At 44.1% G+C, this 15376-nt stretch overlaps 1 protein-coding gene across 15 annotated transcripts in view; it reads left to right on the top strand.

Annotated features, from left to right (window-relative positions):
• LOC106571359 (band 4.1-like protein 2) overlaps window positions 1-15376 on the top strand; it is a 107756-nt gene that overhangs the window by 45079 nt on the left and 47301 nt on the right. For all 15 annotated transcript variants that reach the window (XR_006759162.1, XM_014144362.2, XM_014144361.2 and 12 more), the window contains exons 2-3: window positions 212-780; window positions 1709-1936. Coding sequence is in view for 14 of the 15 variants with exons in the window: in XM_014144362.2 (XP_013999837.2) it covers window positions 226-780; window positions 1709-1936 (783 nt within the window). In the remaining variant the exon portion in view is untranslated. The remainder of the gene's footprint in view (window positions 1-211; window positions 781-1708; window positions 1937-15376) is intronic.

The following is a 15376-nucleotide window of genomic DNA, read 5'->3' as shown; positions in this document are numbered from 1 at the left end:
AAACGTACAGCTGATATTATTGCGTCTTTGTTTTATCAGTTGTGTTGCATGATAAGAAAAATAACGTGTAGAATTGATTTACACTTTGACCTACCTGCAACATGACATCTACACCCGTTTGCTAATAGACTATCATATGTACTCACATCACTAGCTGTGTTATCTTCTCCTGGTTTAACTCTGTGTCCCATCTCTCTTTCTCTGTGTGAAGTGTGACTGTGGACCATGACGACAGAGGTAGGATCTGAAACGGAGGTGAAAAAAGAGCCGGAGAAGGCGGAGGAGCAGCCTGCAGAACCTGAACCACCAGCCACCAACCAGACAGACGAGGTCAAGGCCGTTGAGGCCGCCGAGCAGTCCAACGAAAGCCCCGCTCTGGCCACAGACTCAGCAGAGGCAAAGGAGAACCAGGAGGAGGCCCAGCCTACCGACAACGCCACAGGACCAGCGGGAGAGGACCCCTCAGTCTCACCACCAGCTTCAGAGAAGAAGGGCATCTCCAGGTTCCTCCCTCCATGGCTTAAGAGGCAAAAGTCTCAGAGCGCGGTGGGACCCAAAGAGAGCCAGGCGACGCCCAAGGAAGAGGGAGATGTGGTCCTGGTGAAGGAGGAGGGTGAGAAGGCGGAGCATGCCAAAGCAGAGCAGACATCATCGACCACAGCAGCTGTGCCACAGGTTGAAGAAGAGCAAGTGAACGGCGAGGCGGAGCAAGAACAGAAAGAGGAAGTGAATTCAGAGGAACAAGAGGAGACTCATTCCACTGGCAGTGCAGAAACTCGGGTATGCTAGCCTATATTCGCCATATAAATACTCTACACACCCCTTACTGTCTCTCCATTATCTTTGCATTGGTTTTTCAATTAAACTATTCTCAGATTTTAGATGGATTCCTGGCAGGTGAGAACCCAGATTACTATGTTTACTGTAGCTTTACTTATCGAGATGGTCTGCTTCTCTGCTGGTTTGCTGACAATAGTGTGTCATGGTTGAATTTGCAGTCACACAAACTGATTCAACCACAGCAAGCCAGCAGAGAAGCAGACCATCTCAATCCACTAGAGCTCTCTGCCAAGGTTCATCCTTTGCAACCCTGAGGTTAGGAGTTATGCGTTATAAACAATGTCTGTTGATACAGTATTATTCAACAGTCACAGAGAAGGTACCAGAAGACCATCTCGATAAGTAAAGCTACAATAAACATAGTAATCTGGGTTCTCACCTGCCAGGAATCCATCTAAATCTGAGAATAGTTTAATTGAAAAACCAATGCAAAGATGATGGAGAGACGGTAAGGGGTGTGTATTAGTATAGAGATGTTGCATGTTCTCCTTATTGGTCATTTATAGATATTATTTAATAAGACGTTTGTATTATGTTGGATCCCTGCAAGCTATTATGCTGCAGGAGAAACATCTCATTGTGCTTGTCGATATTCCAGCCAAACCCAAGCCCTTGTCAATGTTAAAAATGTTATCCACCCGATGACATCATCTGCGGTGATCAGGCCAATGGAAAACACGAGTTCTGCTGGTTAAAAGTGGTGTGTACTGCGATAAAAGTTACACTCATCGTTCTCACAGAGCTGTGCCAACAATCTATGGCACTAAGCAGAACTAGGCTACTCTTTGACAAATCACTGACAAAATGGCCTGCATGGATTTAAAGGGTTGTTCTGTCTCTGATTCTCCTCTTGGTGATTTGTGTCTAGCCTGCTAAGGAGGAGAAAGCATCAGAGAAATCTCAGAAGAAGAGTGCAGCGGAGGAGGAGAAAAAAGAGACAGAGGAAGGAGGAGAGAAGAAAGACCAGGAAGAGAGCTTGAAGCCCGAGGAAGGACGTTATTTTATCAAGTCGCCACTGAAACTGACCAAGAAGGTGAAGCTGGTGATATGTCATGTGACCATGCTGGATGGAAGCCAGTTCCCCTGCGAGGTGGAGGTGAGTGTCTTTAGTCTGTCCCATTGTTCTAAGCAAAGTAACGCGCTCTATATCAAAGTCCAGATCCTGGACGAGACCCCAAATATAATAGTTTCTGATCACGTCAGATCATATGTGACCGACCGCCTTGATTCGGTTTTATGTTCCAAAATTTGAAATTGTTTTTTACATTAGATAAAAGTAGAGACTCAGAGCTAGAAAATGCTATATCATACACTGCAGTTGCGGAACAATGGGAAAGTAATTCTGCTTTGAAAGTTGAGAAACTTGCAACCCCACTTTTGAGAAAATGCCCCTTTAATGTTTTGGTACCTACTGGTGGGCTCTTCTTTGTCTACACCCATTCAGCATCGTTCACACCCTCTTAAGACTTAGTCCCGCCCATATCTATGGATTCACATGTGAGGCCATGTGGTAAACACATAGTGACGTGCGACATACGCCTAGTTTCCTGAAATGAGTCGCATATCGTTGAACATTGGTGATAGAAGTCAGACCAGGCGTTTACTATAGTGTATATTGTGAGGAGTCCCAAGGTTATTTTGAAGCTTGTGGTAATTGCCTTTTTTCTATTTTTCAGAGGAAAAAATAGCCTACCTTTTTAACCCCGTGTTCTGACAGATTAATAGCCTAGTTCACATGTCAAACTCATTCCACTCAGGGCCTGCGCGTTTTCACTCCTCTCTTGTACTTGATTGATGAATTAAGGTCACTGATTATTAAGGAACTCTTCTCATCTAGTTGTCTAAGTCAGGCGTTCCCAAACGTTTTCACTCAGGCCCTCCTTCCAGCATTGGAGAACATCCTGCGCCCCTCACATCTATTTCTATGTGCACAAGCACTGTTCATCACACAAATCGTTCACACCCTTATTGTTGGTGGAGAGACAATTTTGTACGTTTAAAAGATTAAATTCTGCAATTTTTTCAATGGGTACAGAGATCATTTAGCAGATTTAAAGTAAATTTTTTTGCAATTTATATACATTTTGCCATGTCTCGTGATATTTCAGTGACTCAAACATTACAACAATCTATGGGCTAAAAAATGTTAGCTGACATGGGTTAGTTGATTTTGGACATTTCTGACAAGTTCTAAATAGCTCTCTTAGGTATACAATGACTAACATGACGAGAAACAGATGATGCACTACCCAATTACAACTTTCAAGAGTAAGTTGAAAGCCGGACTGAGTTTCTCGGGGTGCGCCCCACCATTTGGGAACCACAGAAACTGTGAATTAAAATAAAAAACCTCTGGTCTAGGTCTTAATTGAAAAGGAAAAACCTAAAACCAGCAGACACTAGGCCCTCCATGGAATGAGGTTGACACCCCTGGCTGAGTTGTATCTCTGCACTAAGAAGATTCAGAACCATTGTCAGATTTACTTAGTATTGTCCCAAGAGAAAACGGTGCAGTGCACCCATCCCCTGGCTGTATTGGAGCTATCCACAGCACTGCAGCCTCTCCTTATTCGATTTACCTCATTACGATAATGTTGTTTAGTGCAGGAAGAGGAGTATAATCCTGTTGAATAGATTGCCAGGTTTTCATGTCAGGCCCATTTTGTTATTTCCTCCCATGCTACTGGTGGACCCTGGGGCTATTTATAGCTCCTCTGCTGTGTGCTGCTGCTTCTGCAGATGATCTCAACAGGACATCAACCTGTAAACACACAGGAGAGGTGGTGACTGAGTGATTCTCTCCAAACTGGCATTTCACAACAAACGTGTGTGTGTGTGTGTGTGTGTGTGTGATATATACTGCTCAAAAAAATAAAGGGAACACTTAAACAACACAATGTAACTCCAAGTCAACCACACTTCTGTGAAATCAAACTGTCCACTTAGGAAGCAACTCTGATTGACAATAAATTTCACATGCTGTTGTGCAAATGGAATAGACAACAGGTGGAAATTATAGGCAATTAGCAAGACACCCCCAATAAAGGAGTGGTTCTGCAGGTGGGGACCACAGACCACTTCTCAGTTCCTATGCTTCCTGCCTGATGTTTTGGTCACTTTTGAATGCTAGCGGTGCTTTCACTCTAGTGGTAGCATGAGACGAAGTCTACAACCCACACAAGTGGCTCAGGTAGTGCAGCTCATCCAGGATGGAACATCAATGCGAGCTATGGCAAGAAGGTTGGTTTGTTGTGTCTGTCAGCGTAGTGTCCAGAGCATGGAGGCGCTACCAGGAGACAGGCCAGTACATCAGGAGACGTGGAGGAGGCTGTAGCAGGGCAACAACCCAGCAGCAGGACCGCTACCTCCGCCTTTGTGCAAGGAGGAGCAGGAGGAGCACTGCCAGAGCCCTGCAAAATGACCTCCAGCAGGCCACAAATGTGCATGTGTCTGCTCAAACGGTCAGAAACAGACTCCATGAGGGTGGTATGAGGGCCCGACGTTCACAGGTGGGGGTTGTGTTTACAGCCCAACACCGTGCAGGATGTTTGGCATTTGCCAGAGAACACCAAGATTGGCAAATTCGCCACTGGCGCCCTGTGCTCTTCACAGATGAAAGCAGGTTCACACTGAGCACATGTGACAGACTCTGGAGACGCCGTGGAGAACGTTCTGCTGCCTGCAACATCCTCCAGCATGACCGGTTTGGCGGTGGGTCAGTCATGGTGTGGGGTGGCATTTCTTTGGGGGGCCGCACAGCCCTCCATGTGCTCGCCAGAGGTAGCCTGACTGCCATTAGGTACCGAGATGAGATCCTCAGACCCCTTGTGAGACCATATGCTGGTGCGGTTGGCCCTGGGTTCCTCCTAATGCAAGACAATGCTAGACCTCATGTGGCTGGAGTGTGTCAGCAGTTCCTGCAAGAGGAAGGCATTGATGCTATGGACTGGCCCGCCCGTTCCATAGACCTGAATCCAATTGAGCACATTTGGGACATCATGTCTCGCTCCATCCACCAACGCCACGTTGCACCACAGACTGTCCAGGAGTTGGCTGATGCTTTAGTCTAGGTCTGGGAGGAGATCCCTCAGGAGACCATCCGCCACCACATCAGGAGCATGCCCAGGCGTTGTAGGGAGGTCATACAGGCACGTGGAGGCCTCACACACTACTGAGCCTCATTTTGACTTGTTTTAAGGACATTACATCAAAGTTGGATCAGCCTGTAGTGTGGTTTTCCACTTTCATTTTGAGTGTGACTCCAAATCCAGACCTCCATGGGTTGATAAATTGGATTTCCATTGATTATTTTTGTGTAATTTTGTTGTCAGCACATTCAACTATGTAAAGAAAAAAGTATTTAATAAGATTATTTCTTTCATTCAGATCTAGGATGTGGTGTTTAAGTGTTCCCTTTATTTTTTTGAGCAGTGTGTATATATACATACACACACACACACACACACACACACACACACACACCCAACAGTGCCTTCGGAAAGTATTCAGAACCCTAGAACAGCCTTATTCTAGAATTGCTGAGGATTTTTATTTAATGAATCTACACACAATACCCCATAATGACAAAGCGAAAACAGGCTTTTGTAGAAATGTTTGCAAATGTATTAAAAATTAACATACCTTATTTACATAAGTATTCAGACCCTTTGCTATGAGGCTTTAATTTGAGCTCAGATGCATCCTGTTTCCATTGATCATCCTTGATGTTTCTAAAACTTGATTGGAGTCCACCTGTGGTAAATTCAAGTAATTGGACATGATTTGGAAAGGCACACATCTGTCTATTTAAGGTCCCCCAGTGCATGTCAGAGCAAAAACCAAGCCATGAGGTCAAAGGTATTGTCCGTAGAGCTCCGAGACAGTATTATGTCGAGGCACAGATCTGGGGAAAGGTACCAACAAATGTCTGCAGCATTGAAGGTCCCCAAGAACACAGTGGCCTCCATCATTCTTAAATGGAAGAAGTTTGGAACCACCTAGACTCTCCTTAGAGCTCGTCACTCGGCCAAACTTAGCAATCGGGGGAGAAGGGCCTTGGTCAGGGAGGTGACCAAGAACCCGAGTGTCACTCTGGCAGAGCTCCAGAGTTCCTCTGTGGAGATGGGAGAACCTTCCAGAAGGACAACCATCTATGCAGCACTCCACCAATTAGGCCTTTATGGTAGAGTGGCCAGACGGAAGCCACTCTTCAGTAAAAGGCACATGACAGCCTGCTTGGAGTTTGCCAAAAGGCACCTAAAGACTCTCAGACCATGAGAAACAAGATTCTCTGGTCTGATGAAACCAAGATTAGACTCTTTAGCCTGAATGCCAAGCATCACATCTGATGGAAACCTGGCACCATCCCTACGGTAAAGCATGGTGGTGGCAGCATCAAGCTGTGGGGGTGTTTATCAGCGGCAGGGACTGGTAGACTAGTCAGGATCGAGGGAAAGATGAATGGAGCAAAGTACAGAGATCCTTGACAAACCTGCGCCAGTGCGCTCAGGACCACAGCATAAAAAAACCGCATTTCTCCAATGTCTTTACAGCCACTATTAGTATGTTAGGAAGTGGTTATTTATGGTTTTAAGGTATTTTAGATGTGAGTTCTGGTGGGCCTTTGCACTTCAGCAATCAAAGGGATGGTGGGGTGCTCAACAACTTTGACAAAGTTGGAGCACTCCAAAAAAAGCTGAGATTAGATTTATTTTGATGTCTTCCTCGAGACAGCTTGACAACGAAACGTCATTCACCTACTCGCATCCTGTATAATGGATTATAGTGAGCAAAAATACATCACAGCTTCTGTTGTTGACTTCTCCAACTCCTCCTTTCTACCTTGAATTTGACTTTTGGATGTTTTTGGTAAGCAAATATGTATTTTAAGATTATATCTATCTAAATTGAATGGTATCCTATGGGCACATGGCATAACATGATATGCCTATAAAGTATCTAAATATGTGGGGATATTGACAAAACTGTCTTGGGCTCTCAAACTACAGTATAGTTAAGTGCTAAAACGGGTATACATGTCAAAATGGGGGATATCCTCTAAGTGGCAGGGTTGTTTACTTAAACACAAACTCCAGATGGTGGCTTTAAGGAAATTAAATGGTTTAAACACCCATATTTCTTAACCCCTACTTTATCAAATAACTGTTTTACAAAACATCTATACAGTAGGTGTGAGCAGTGATCCTAGTAAATAATTAAAGCTACCAGCACACCTATTGACTACATTAGAATTAGCTTATTATCATTACATTAAGGTTCGCATTACCAAAACCAACCTAAAAATTGCTGTAATGAGAAATGTGTGTTTCGGTAATGTCCTTAGCGCAATCTGGAAGTAATAGGAGAACGCAATGACGAGACCACATCACTAAAGCCCTTCCATGCCTTTTTATTTAACTAGGCAAGTCAGTTAAGAACAAATTCCTATTTACAATCACTGCCTAAACCGGCCAAACCCAGACGACGCTGGACCAATTGTGCGCCTCCCTATGGCACTCCCAATCACGGACGGTTGTGATCCAGCCTGGATTTGAACAAGGTACTATAGTGACGTCTCTTGCACTGAGATGCAGTGCCTTAGACCGCTGCGCCACTCGGGAGAACCATTAAGGTAATGGTTCTGAGTTTTTCCCAATTTGAGCTTTTAAGTAATTTCGCTAATGAGAAGGTCAAGCGTTGTAAAGGGGGCGTTTGAGAAGGCTTAAGTGAAGAAATTTAACTTGTTCTCCTCTAGATAAGTGGGTCATTTTTTTTTTTTTTATTTTTTTATAAACGATTATAGTGTTTACAGCAACTTCAAAAAGTCTTAATGTAACGAGAAACATGTCTAGACAATATTATACGTAATAAAGAGTTTGCTGTAAACTTCAACCAGTATACTATTTTTATGATTTATTGGACAAACAACAACATATTTTGTTTTATTCAAGAAAGTTAAGTTTTTCTAAAGTAAAATTACCTGCAAATTTAATCTGGACACATTTCGGTAATGAGAATTTGGGTTGGAAATGCACAAAATTCAGGTGAATATGTAACATTGATTTTAAAAGATAACTGTGCCATAAACTAGGCATCTTAGTCTTCAGAATGACAGTTGATTGTTGCAGATGCATCATGTTTGCAACTGTCTTGGTTAAAACTGGTTTCATGAGAATCACTCAACTATCTAGGGCACAGAGACAGGAACATCAGGGTGATGAGATTTAACCGTTTAGCTGACTCTGCTTCTCTCAGGGACCATGACAACACAAGTGACGTTGCTAATACTGTATTTGGTAGGTCTAAATCTCAGCCGGATTAAAGGATTTATTGTTGATTTAGGCCCATCTCTGGAATGCAATAAATTATGATTATTTCATTTTTGGTCTTGAGCCAGGTAATCATTAGCATGGTTGCTTAGTAAATTCTGGTGTGCCCTGTAAGAGGTAGGATAGAGAGGCTGAACACATCAAGGCAGCCAGTCTTGGCTCACTAAATGGCTCTCACCGTCACTGCATGGTATAGCTGTTATTATTGGACAGGTTTGTGACTGCATTCTATACCACTCTAGCCTGTATCTCAAATCAGTTATTTTTAAAACATTTTTTCTGTTTGATGAGATCATGTATTGTTTCTCCAGCTCCACATATCAGATGGTTTTACTCATTATTGTAATGTCAGTATACAGTACCAGTCAAAAGTTTGGACACCTACTCATTCAAGGGTTTTCTTTATTTTTACTATTTTCTACATTTGTAGAATAATAGTGAAGACATCAAACTATGAAATAACACACATGAAATCATGTAGTAAACAAAAAAGTGTTCAACAAATCAAATTTATATTTGAGATTCTTCAAAGTAGCCACCCTTTCCCTTTGACAGCTTGGCACACTCTTGGCATTCTCTCAACCAGCTTCATGAGGTTGTCACATATAACAGATGTCTTGTTAAAAGTTAATTTGTGGAATTTCTTAATGCGTTTGAGCCAGTAAGTTGTGTTGTGACTTGGTAGGGGTGGTATACAGAAGATAGCCCTATTTGGTAGAAGACCAAGTCTATTAGAACAAGAACAGCTCAAATAAGCAAAGAGAAATGACAGTCCATCATTACTTAATGACATGAAGGTCAGTTAATCTGGAAAATTCCAAGAGCTTTGTAAGTTTCTTCAAGTGCAGTTGCAAACAGGAAAGGAAGACCCAGAGTTACCTCTGCTGCAGAGGATAAGTTCATGTAGAGTAACCAGCCTCAGAAATTGAAGCCCAAATAAATGCTTCGCAGAGTTCAAGTAACGGACATCTCAACATCAACTGTTCAAAGGAGACTGAGTGAATATGGCCTTCATGGTCGAATTTCTGCAAAGAAACGACTACTAAAGGACACCAATAAGAAGAAGAGACTTGCGTGGGCCAAGAAATACGAGAAATGGACATTAGACCGGTGGAAATCTGTCAATTTTTGGTTTCAACCGCTATGTCTTTGAGACACAGAGTAGGTGAACGGATGATCTCTGCATGTGTGGTTCCCACCGTGAAGCACGGGGGTGGAGTGATGGGGATTTGCTGGTGACACGGTCTGTGATTTTATTTTGATTTCAAGGCACACTTAACCAGCATGGCTACCACAGCATTCTGCAGCGCTGGTTTGCACTTAGTCCCACTGTCATTTGTTTTTCCAACCGGACAATGATCCAAAACACACATCCAGCCATTCCTCTTGAAGCTGGTTGAGTGCGTACCAAGAGTGTGGAAAGCTGTCGTCAAAGCAAAGGGTGGCTACTTTGAAGAATCAAAAATCCCAAAAATATTTTTGGGTTAACACTTTTTTTGGTCCATACAGTTGAAGTCGGAGATTTACATACACCTTAGCCAAATACATTTAAACACAGTTTTTCACAATTCCAGACATTAAATCCTAGTAAAAATTCCCTGTCTTAAGTCAGTTAGGTTCACCACTTTATTTTAAGAATGTGAAATGTCAGAATAATAGTAGAGAGAATATTTATTTCAGCTTTTATTTCTTTCATCGCATTCCCAATGGGTCAGAAGTTTACATACACTCAATTAGTATTTGGTAGCATTGCCTTTAAATTGTTTAACTTGGGTCAAACGTTTCAGGGAGCCTTCCACAAGCTTCCCACAATAAGTTGGTGAATTTTGGTCCATTCCTCTTGACAGAGCTGGTGTAACGGTCAGGTTTGTAGGCCTCCTTGCTCGCACACGCTTTTTCAGTTCTGCCCAGAAATTTTCTATAGGATTGAGGTCAGGGCTTTGATGGTCACTCCAATACCTTGACTTTGTTGTCCTGAAGCCATTTTGCCACAACTTTGGAAGTATCCTTGGGGTCATTGTCCAATTGGAAGACACATTTGCGACCAAGCTTTAACTTCCTAACTGATGTCTTGAGATGTTGCTTCAATATATCCACATAATTTTCCATCCTCATGATGCCATCTATTTTGTGAAGTGCACCAGTCCCTCCTGCAGCAAAGCACCCCCACAACATGATGCTGCCACCCCCGTGCTTCACGGTTGGCATGGGTGTTCTTCAGCTTGCAAGCCTACCCCCTTTTCCTCCAAACATAACGATGGTCATTATGGCCAAACAGGTCTATTTTTGTTTCATCAGACCAGAGGACATTTCTCCAAAAAGTAGGATCTTTGTCTCCATGTGCAGTTGCAAACCGTAGTCTGGCTTTTTTATGGCGGTTTTGGAGCAGTGACTTTTCTGAGCGGCCTTTCAGGTTATGTCGATATAGAACTAGTTTTACTGTGGATATAGCTACTTTTGTACCTGTTTCCTCCAGCATCTTCACAAGGTCCTTTGCTGTTGTTCTGGGATTGATTTTTGCACTTTTCGCAGCAAAGTACGTTAATCTCTAGGAGATAACAGAACACCGTTCCTTCCTGAGCGGTATGACGGCTGCGTGGTCCCATGGTGTTTATAGTTGCGTACTATTGTTTGTACAGATGAACATGGTACCTTCAGGCGTTTGGAAATTGCTCCCAAGGACTAACCAGACTTGTGGAGATCTCCAATTTGTTTTCCTGAGGTCTTGGCTGATTTCTTTTGATTTTCCCATGATGTTAAGCAAAGGGGCACAGTTTGAAGGTAGGCCTTGAAATACATCCACAGGTACACCTCCAATTGACTCAAGCTAATTGACATCATTTACCAGAAGCTTCTAAAGCCATGACATAATTTTCTGGAATTTTCCAAGCTGTTTAAAGACACAGTCAACTTAGTGTATGTAAACTTCTGACTTGAACTGTATGTGCTATTACATAGTTCTGATGTCTTCACTATTATTCTACAATGTAGAAAATAGTAAAAATAAAGAAAAACCCTCGAATGAGTACGTGTCCCAACTTTTGACTGGTACTGTACAGGTGAATTAGCTTTCACTACATTGGACCTTAGCTCAAGTTAAGTCTGGCTCCATTTGGCTTCTTCCATGGGTTTTAATGATGTGGGCTATCATCTGGTTTGGCTGTGTAATGATCAGTGTTGTGTGTCTAGGGCTAGGAGATCATTGCACTGGACTGGGCCTGTGGCTGGAGGGCTGGATGCCCTCTCTCTCTGGTCCTCGGATGCACATGAAGCCTGAGTATGGGTGGGAGTAATGTGGTGCAATGCACAGGTTCCCAAACTTTTTCACTCCGGTCCCCGTTCCAACATTGGGGAACATCTTGCGAGTGCGCCCCAACTTGCCACTCCTTAAACATTTTGCAGGTTCAAATTTGTCGTAGGCGCAAAGACAATTTTGCAGTTTTAAAGCAACTTTTCTTGCAATTCCATACATTTTGTCATGTCTAATGTGTGTTCATGTTATATTTTTTTGAGTGATTCGAACATTACAACAAAATCTATGTGGGTAAACCTAGTGAAAAAAGGTTAGCTGACATGTGCTAATTGATCTTGAAATGTATGACACTACACAGTTTGGGAACCATTTATGTTTTGCACTACTGGGGTAAGCACTCATACTGATGGAAGTGGGTAAAAGATCAGCCAATGAGCTCATTGAGGGGACCGGCCCTTAACCCCTGACCTTGACGTTGTAGGGATTGGGGCGGGTGACACCCCTGCCCAAGCCCCAGGGCCTGGCTGGGGTAAAAGCAGGGTGGACGGTGGGGGCTCGTCTGGTGTTCACGTCTGGTTCTCTGAAGCCTACCACAGGCAGGGCAGATTAGCGGGGGGTCCTGAGCCCCCCACAGATTAAACCTGTAGCATCTGCTGTCCCCCGCAGACACATGGCAAACCAACCCTCCCTGACTGCAAACTCATAACCAGTCATCATATCCTCCAGTCAGTCAGCCAGTTATGTCTACATATAAAGGACTAGGAAGGGGGAGAAGTGACAGAGGGCAGTGATCCAATGATCCACTCAGTTGGATAGATGGAGCTTCTTTATTCATAATTACAAGTCAAGTGTTAAAGCTAGTTGGTAGCGGTTGCTGAAGTCTACCTCACCAGGCTCTGATCTGTTATGTTATTGCTTTTGACTGTCTCATTGGTTATTCATGTGTAGGCTAGTCATTTTACTATCCTAGAGGCTAGAGAGGGTTGCACTGTGTGATCGACAGTGTTAATGGTGGATCCCAGGGCCGCTGAACATGCGTTTTGCGATGGAGGTATGGTTTGTGAATGGGGTCCAACATTAATTGCACAGTGCTGTTTGAACAGAGACAGCTTTGTTCGCAGTTTCAGAAAAGCTGAGGCATCAGTACATGCCATTGTTGGTGAGTATTCAGCCAGAAGACAGTGGCAAATTTATAATGAGACTGCAGTGGAGGAATTACATCTATCTGGAGGCGTTTAGAAAATGAATGAGGACAACAAAGCGTTCCAGAGATTAACCTTAATTTTTTGGGGAGAAGCAAAGCAAGCGCCAACACTAACCCTCAGTGGAAAACAATTGCATGTCTCATGTTAACACACTAGGGTCGCTTCAGACATTCTCAACAGTCTCCCTTTGAAAAAATTATTTATAGGCTGCTCTTCTCGTTGTTTAGTTCCTTATTCGTCACTCAACTGCTAGCTAATGTCAATGCAAAATGAGGGCTCTAACTCTTAAAAACACTAGCACAGCCTGAGTTTACTCTCTGACTCCAAGGTACTCTCTAATCTCTCTACCCTGAGAAGTTGTGCAGAATGGAGCCTGCTGGAACTCTGAGGCTCTCCTGGTCTCTCTACCCGCCCTCCCCGTCTCTGCTGGGCTGTGTAGCACCCAGGCCAGGCAGACCGAGCCCATTAGAACTCAGTGGGGCATTGAGGTGTCTCTGGGAGACTGCAGCCTCGGCGGCGCCCTCCTCCCCCCCCTTCTCCTCCCTCCCCCTCTTTCCTTTTCCTCTCTCCTCCTCTTCCCCCTAATCAGTCTCTCTCCCTCTGGGGGTCTGGGCTTCAGGGTGGATCCACTGGTGGGATGGGCCTGGGGTGTGCGTCTGTCATCCAGAGGGATCATCATGTGTGTGTTGGGCACGACTCTGATTATCCAATCCTTCATTCTCCTGTCGCCTACTTTATTGATCTTCCATCAATCAACCCTTTCGGTAATGTCAGTGTACTGGAAAATAATATTCATGCATATCTAAAGAGGACTAGCCTATAAATGAATCTCCGCTCACTCTGTAGTACCGGCGAGAGAGCTTGAGTCTAATGCATTAGCTATCATAGAAACACAGTGCTCTGGTACTACACACTACACATGATTCTCAATCACTCTGACAAAGCCCTGCAACTCAAGGTACAGTATATCCTTGTCCTCACGCATACAGTATTTTCCCTTGCGTTGTGAGTGCCTTGCAATATAAGAGTGATGAAACCATGATATGTTGTGTGTCAACAAACCGTAATGGCGTCTGGGGCTCATTAGAGAGGAGAGGCACAGTCAGTGAGTGCAGCAACACGGTCCTCTCCTCTTCAGCCAGTGGTGTGGCTCTGTGCAGTTCAATGTTGCCTCCACTGCGCTCTGCTTGGCTACAGACTCCTGCTGCATTATTTAGCCATCCAGCTCATCGAGCATTAGGGCTCCAGTCCCGATGGATACATTTGAGTCTAATCTGCTGTAACAGCCCAGAGCTCTGGGGATCCAGAGAGACCAGCCTCGCCATCACACAACACACCTCTCTGCAGATAGAAACCAAAAGGCTTTTAAGGGTGTTTGAGTTATTGTCTGTCACATTCTCTCCTTGCCCCACGATTTTCTAGATGTTTCTATGTATGAATTTGATTCTCATCGTTTTGGAGAAGAAGAGGTGGAGTGTTTTCCAGCTGATTCTCTAAAAGCCTATGGGAAATTGTAAAACTACATCTGGATATCAGGGTTCTTGACTTCCAGCCATGGACAGACGGAGTCACATACTCCCCTCTGTCTCTCCCCCACCCTGTCCCTCTCTCCCACCCTGTCTCTAATTCCCCAGAGATGGAACCGTCCCTTCTCTGAGTGCAAAACAATATCCAGACCATCAGGAATGCTCCCATAAAGCCAAATGAGTAGAAAGCCTGTGTGGATTCCCAGTGTTTAGAGGCCTAGATTTTTGGCCAAATCTGTCATTTGTTTAGTAGGACAATGTGTAGGCCTACTTTGGTACTGTTTTTTTTTTTATGGTGCAAATCTGAAAAGGCCTTATGAGAGGTGTACCCTGTGAGTGCCCTTATAGGAATCATAGGGCTGGGAATTGCCAGGGACCTCATGTAACGTAGGTGCCAATACGATATGTATTGTGATTCTCACGATTCTATATGTATTGCGATTCGATGTTCCAAACATATTGCTCACAATATTCACTCACCACCTCGTTCACAAAAATGGATTGCTCCTGAGAGACAGGCAATGAGGCATTCAGTTACTGTTCAATTGAATGTTAGAATGGGCAAAACCAATAACCTAAGTGACTGAGTGTGGTATGATCGTCGGTGCCAGGCACGCTGGATCCAGTATCTCAGAAGCGGCCACGCTCTTGGGCTTTTCACATTTACTGAAAAATAGTGCGACACCCAAAACACGTCCAGTTAGCAGCAGTCCTGTGGGCGAAAACAGCTCATTGAGAGGTGGAATGAGAATAGCAAGAATCGTGCAAGCTAACAGGTGGGCCACAAACAGACAAATAATAGTGGAGTGCAGAACAGCATCTCAGAACTCCCAACTCGTCAAACCTTGTTACGAATGGGCTATTGCAGCAGACGACCACCTGGGTTCCACGACTATCAGCTAAAAACAACAAGCCGCCGCTCCAGTGGGCACGTGATCACCAACACTTGAAAATTGAGGAGTGGAAAATCATCACCTGAAAGATGACAGCGAGTTCAGTTTACTTGAGTGGCCTGCACAGTCCCCAGACCTCAACCCAATAGAACATCTTTGGGATGAGATGGAACGGGCTGTTCGCAGCAGGAATGTACCTCTGCAGCAACTGTGGGATGCCATCGCGTCAGCGTGGACCAAGATCCCTGTGAAACGTTTCCGACACCTTGTTGAATGCCCTGAAGAATTCTGGCGGTTCAGGAGGCAAAGGGGGGTCCAACCCAGTACTAGA

Source organism: Salmo salar, chromosome ssa15, assembly GCF_905237065.1.
Source record: "Salmo salar chromosome ssa15, Ssal_v3.1, whole genome shotgun sequence".
Classification (NCBI taxonomy): Eukaryota; Metazoa; Chordata; class Actinopteri; order Salmoniformes; family Salmonidae; genus Salmo; species Salmo salar.
This window is presented reverse-complemented; position numbering and strand designations above follow the sequence as displayed.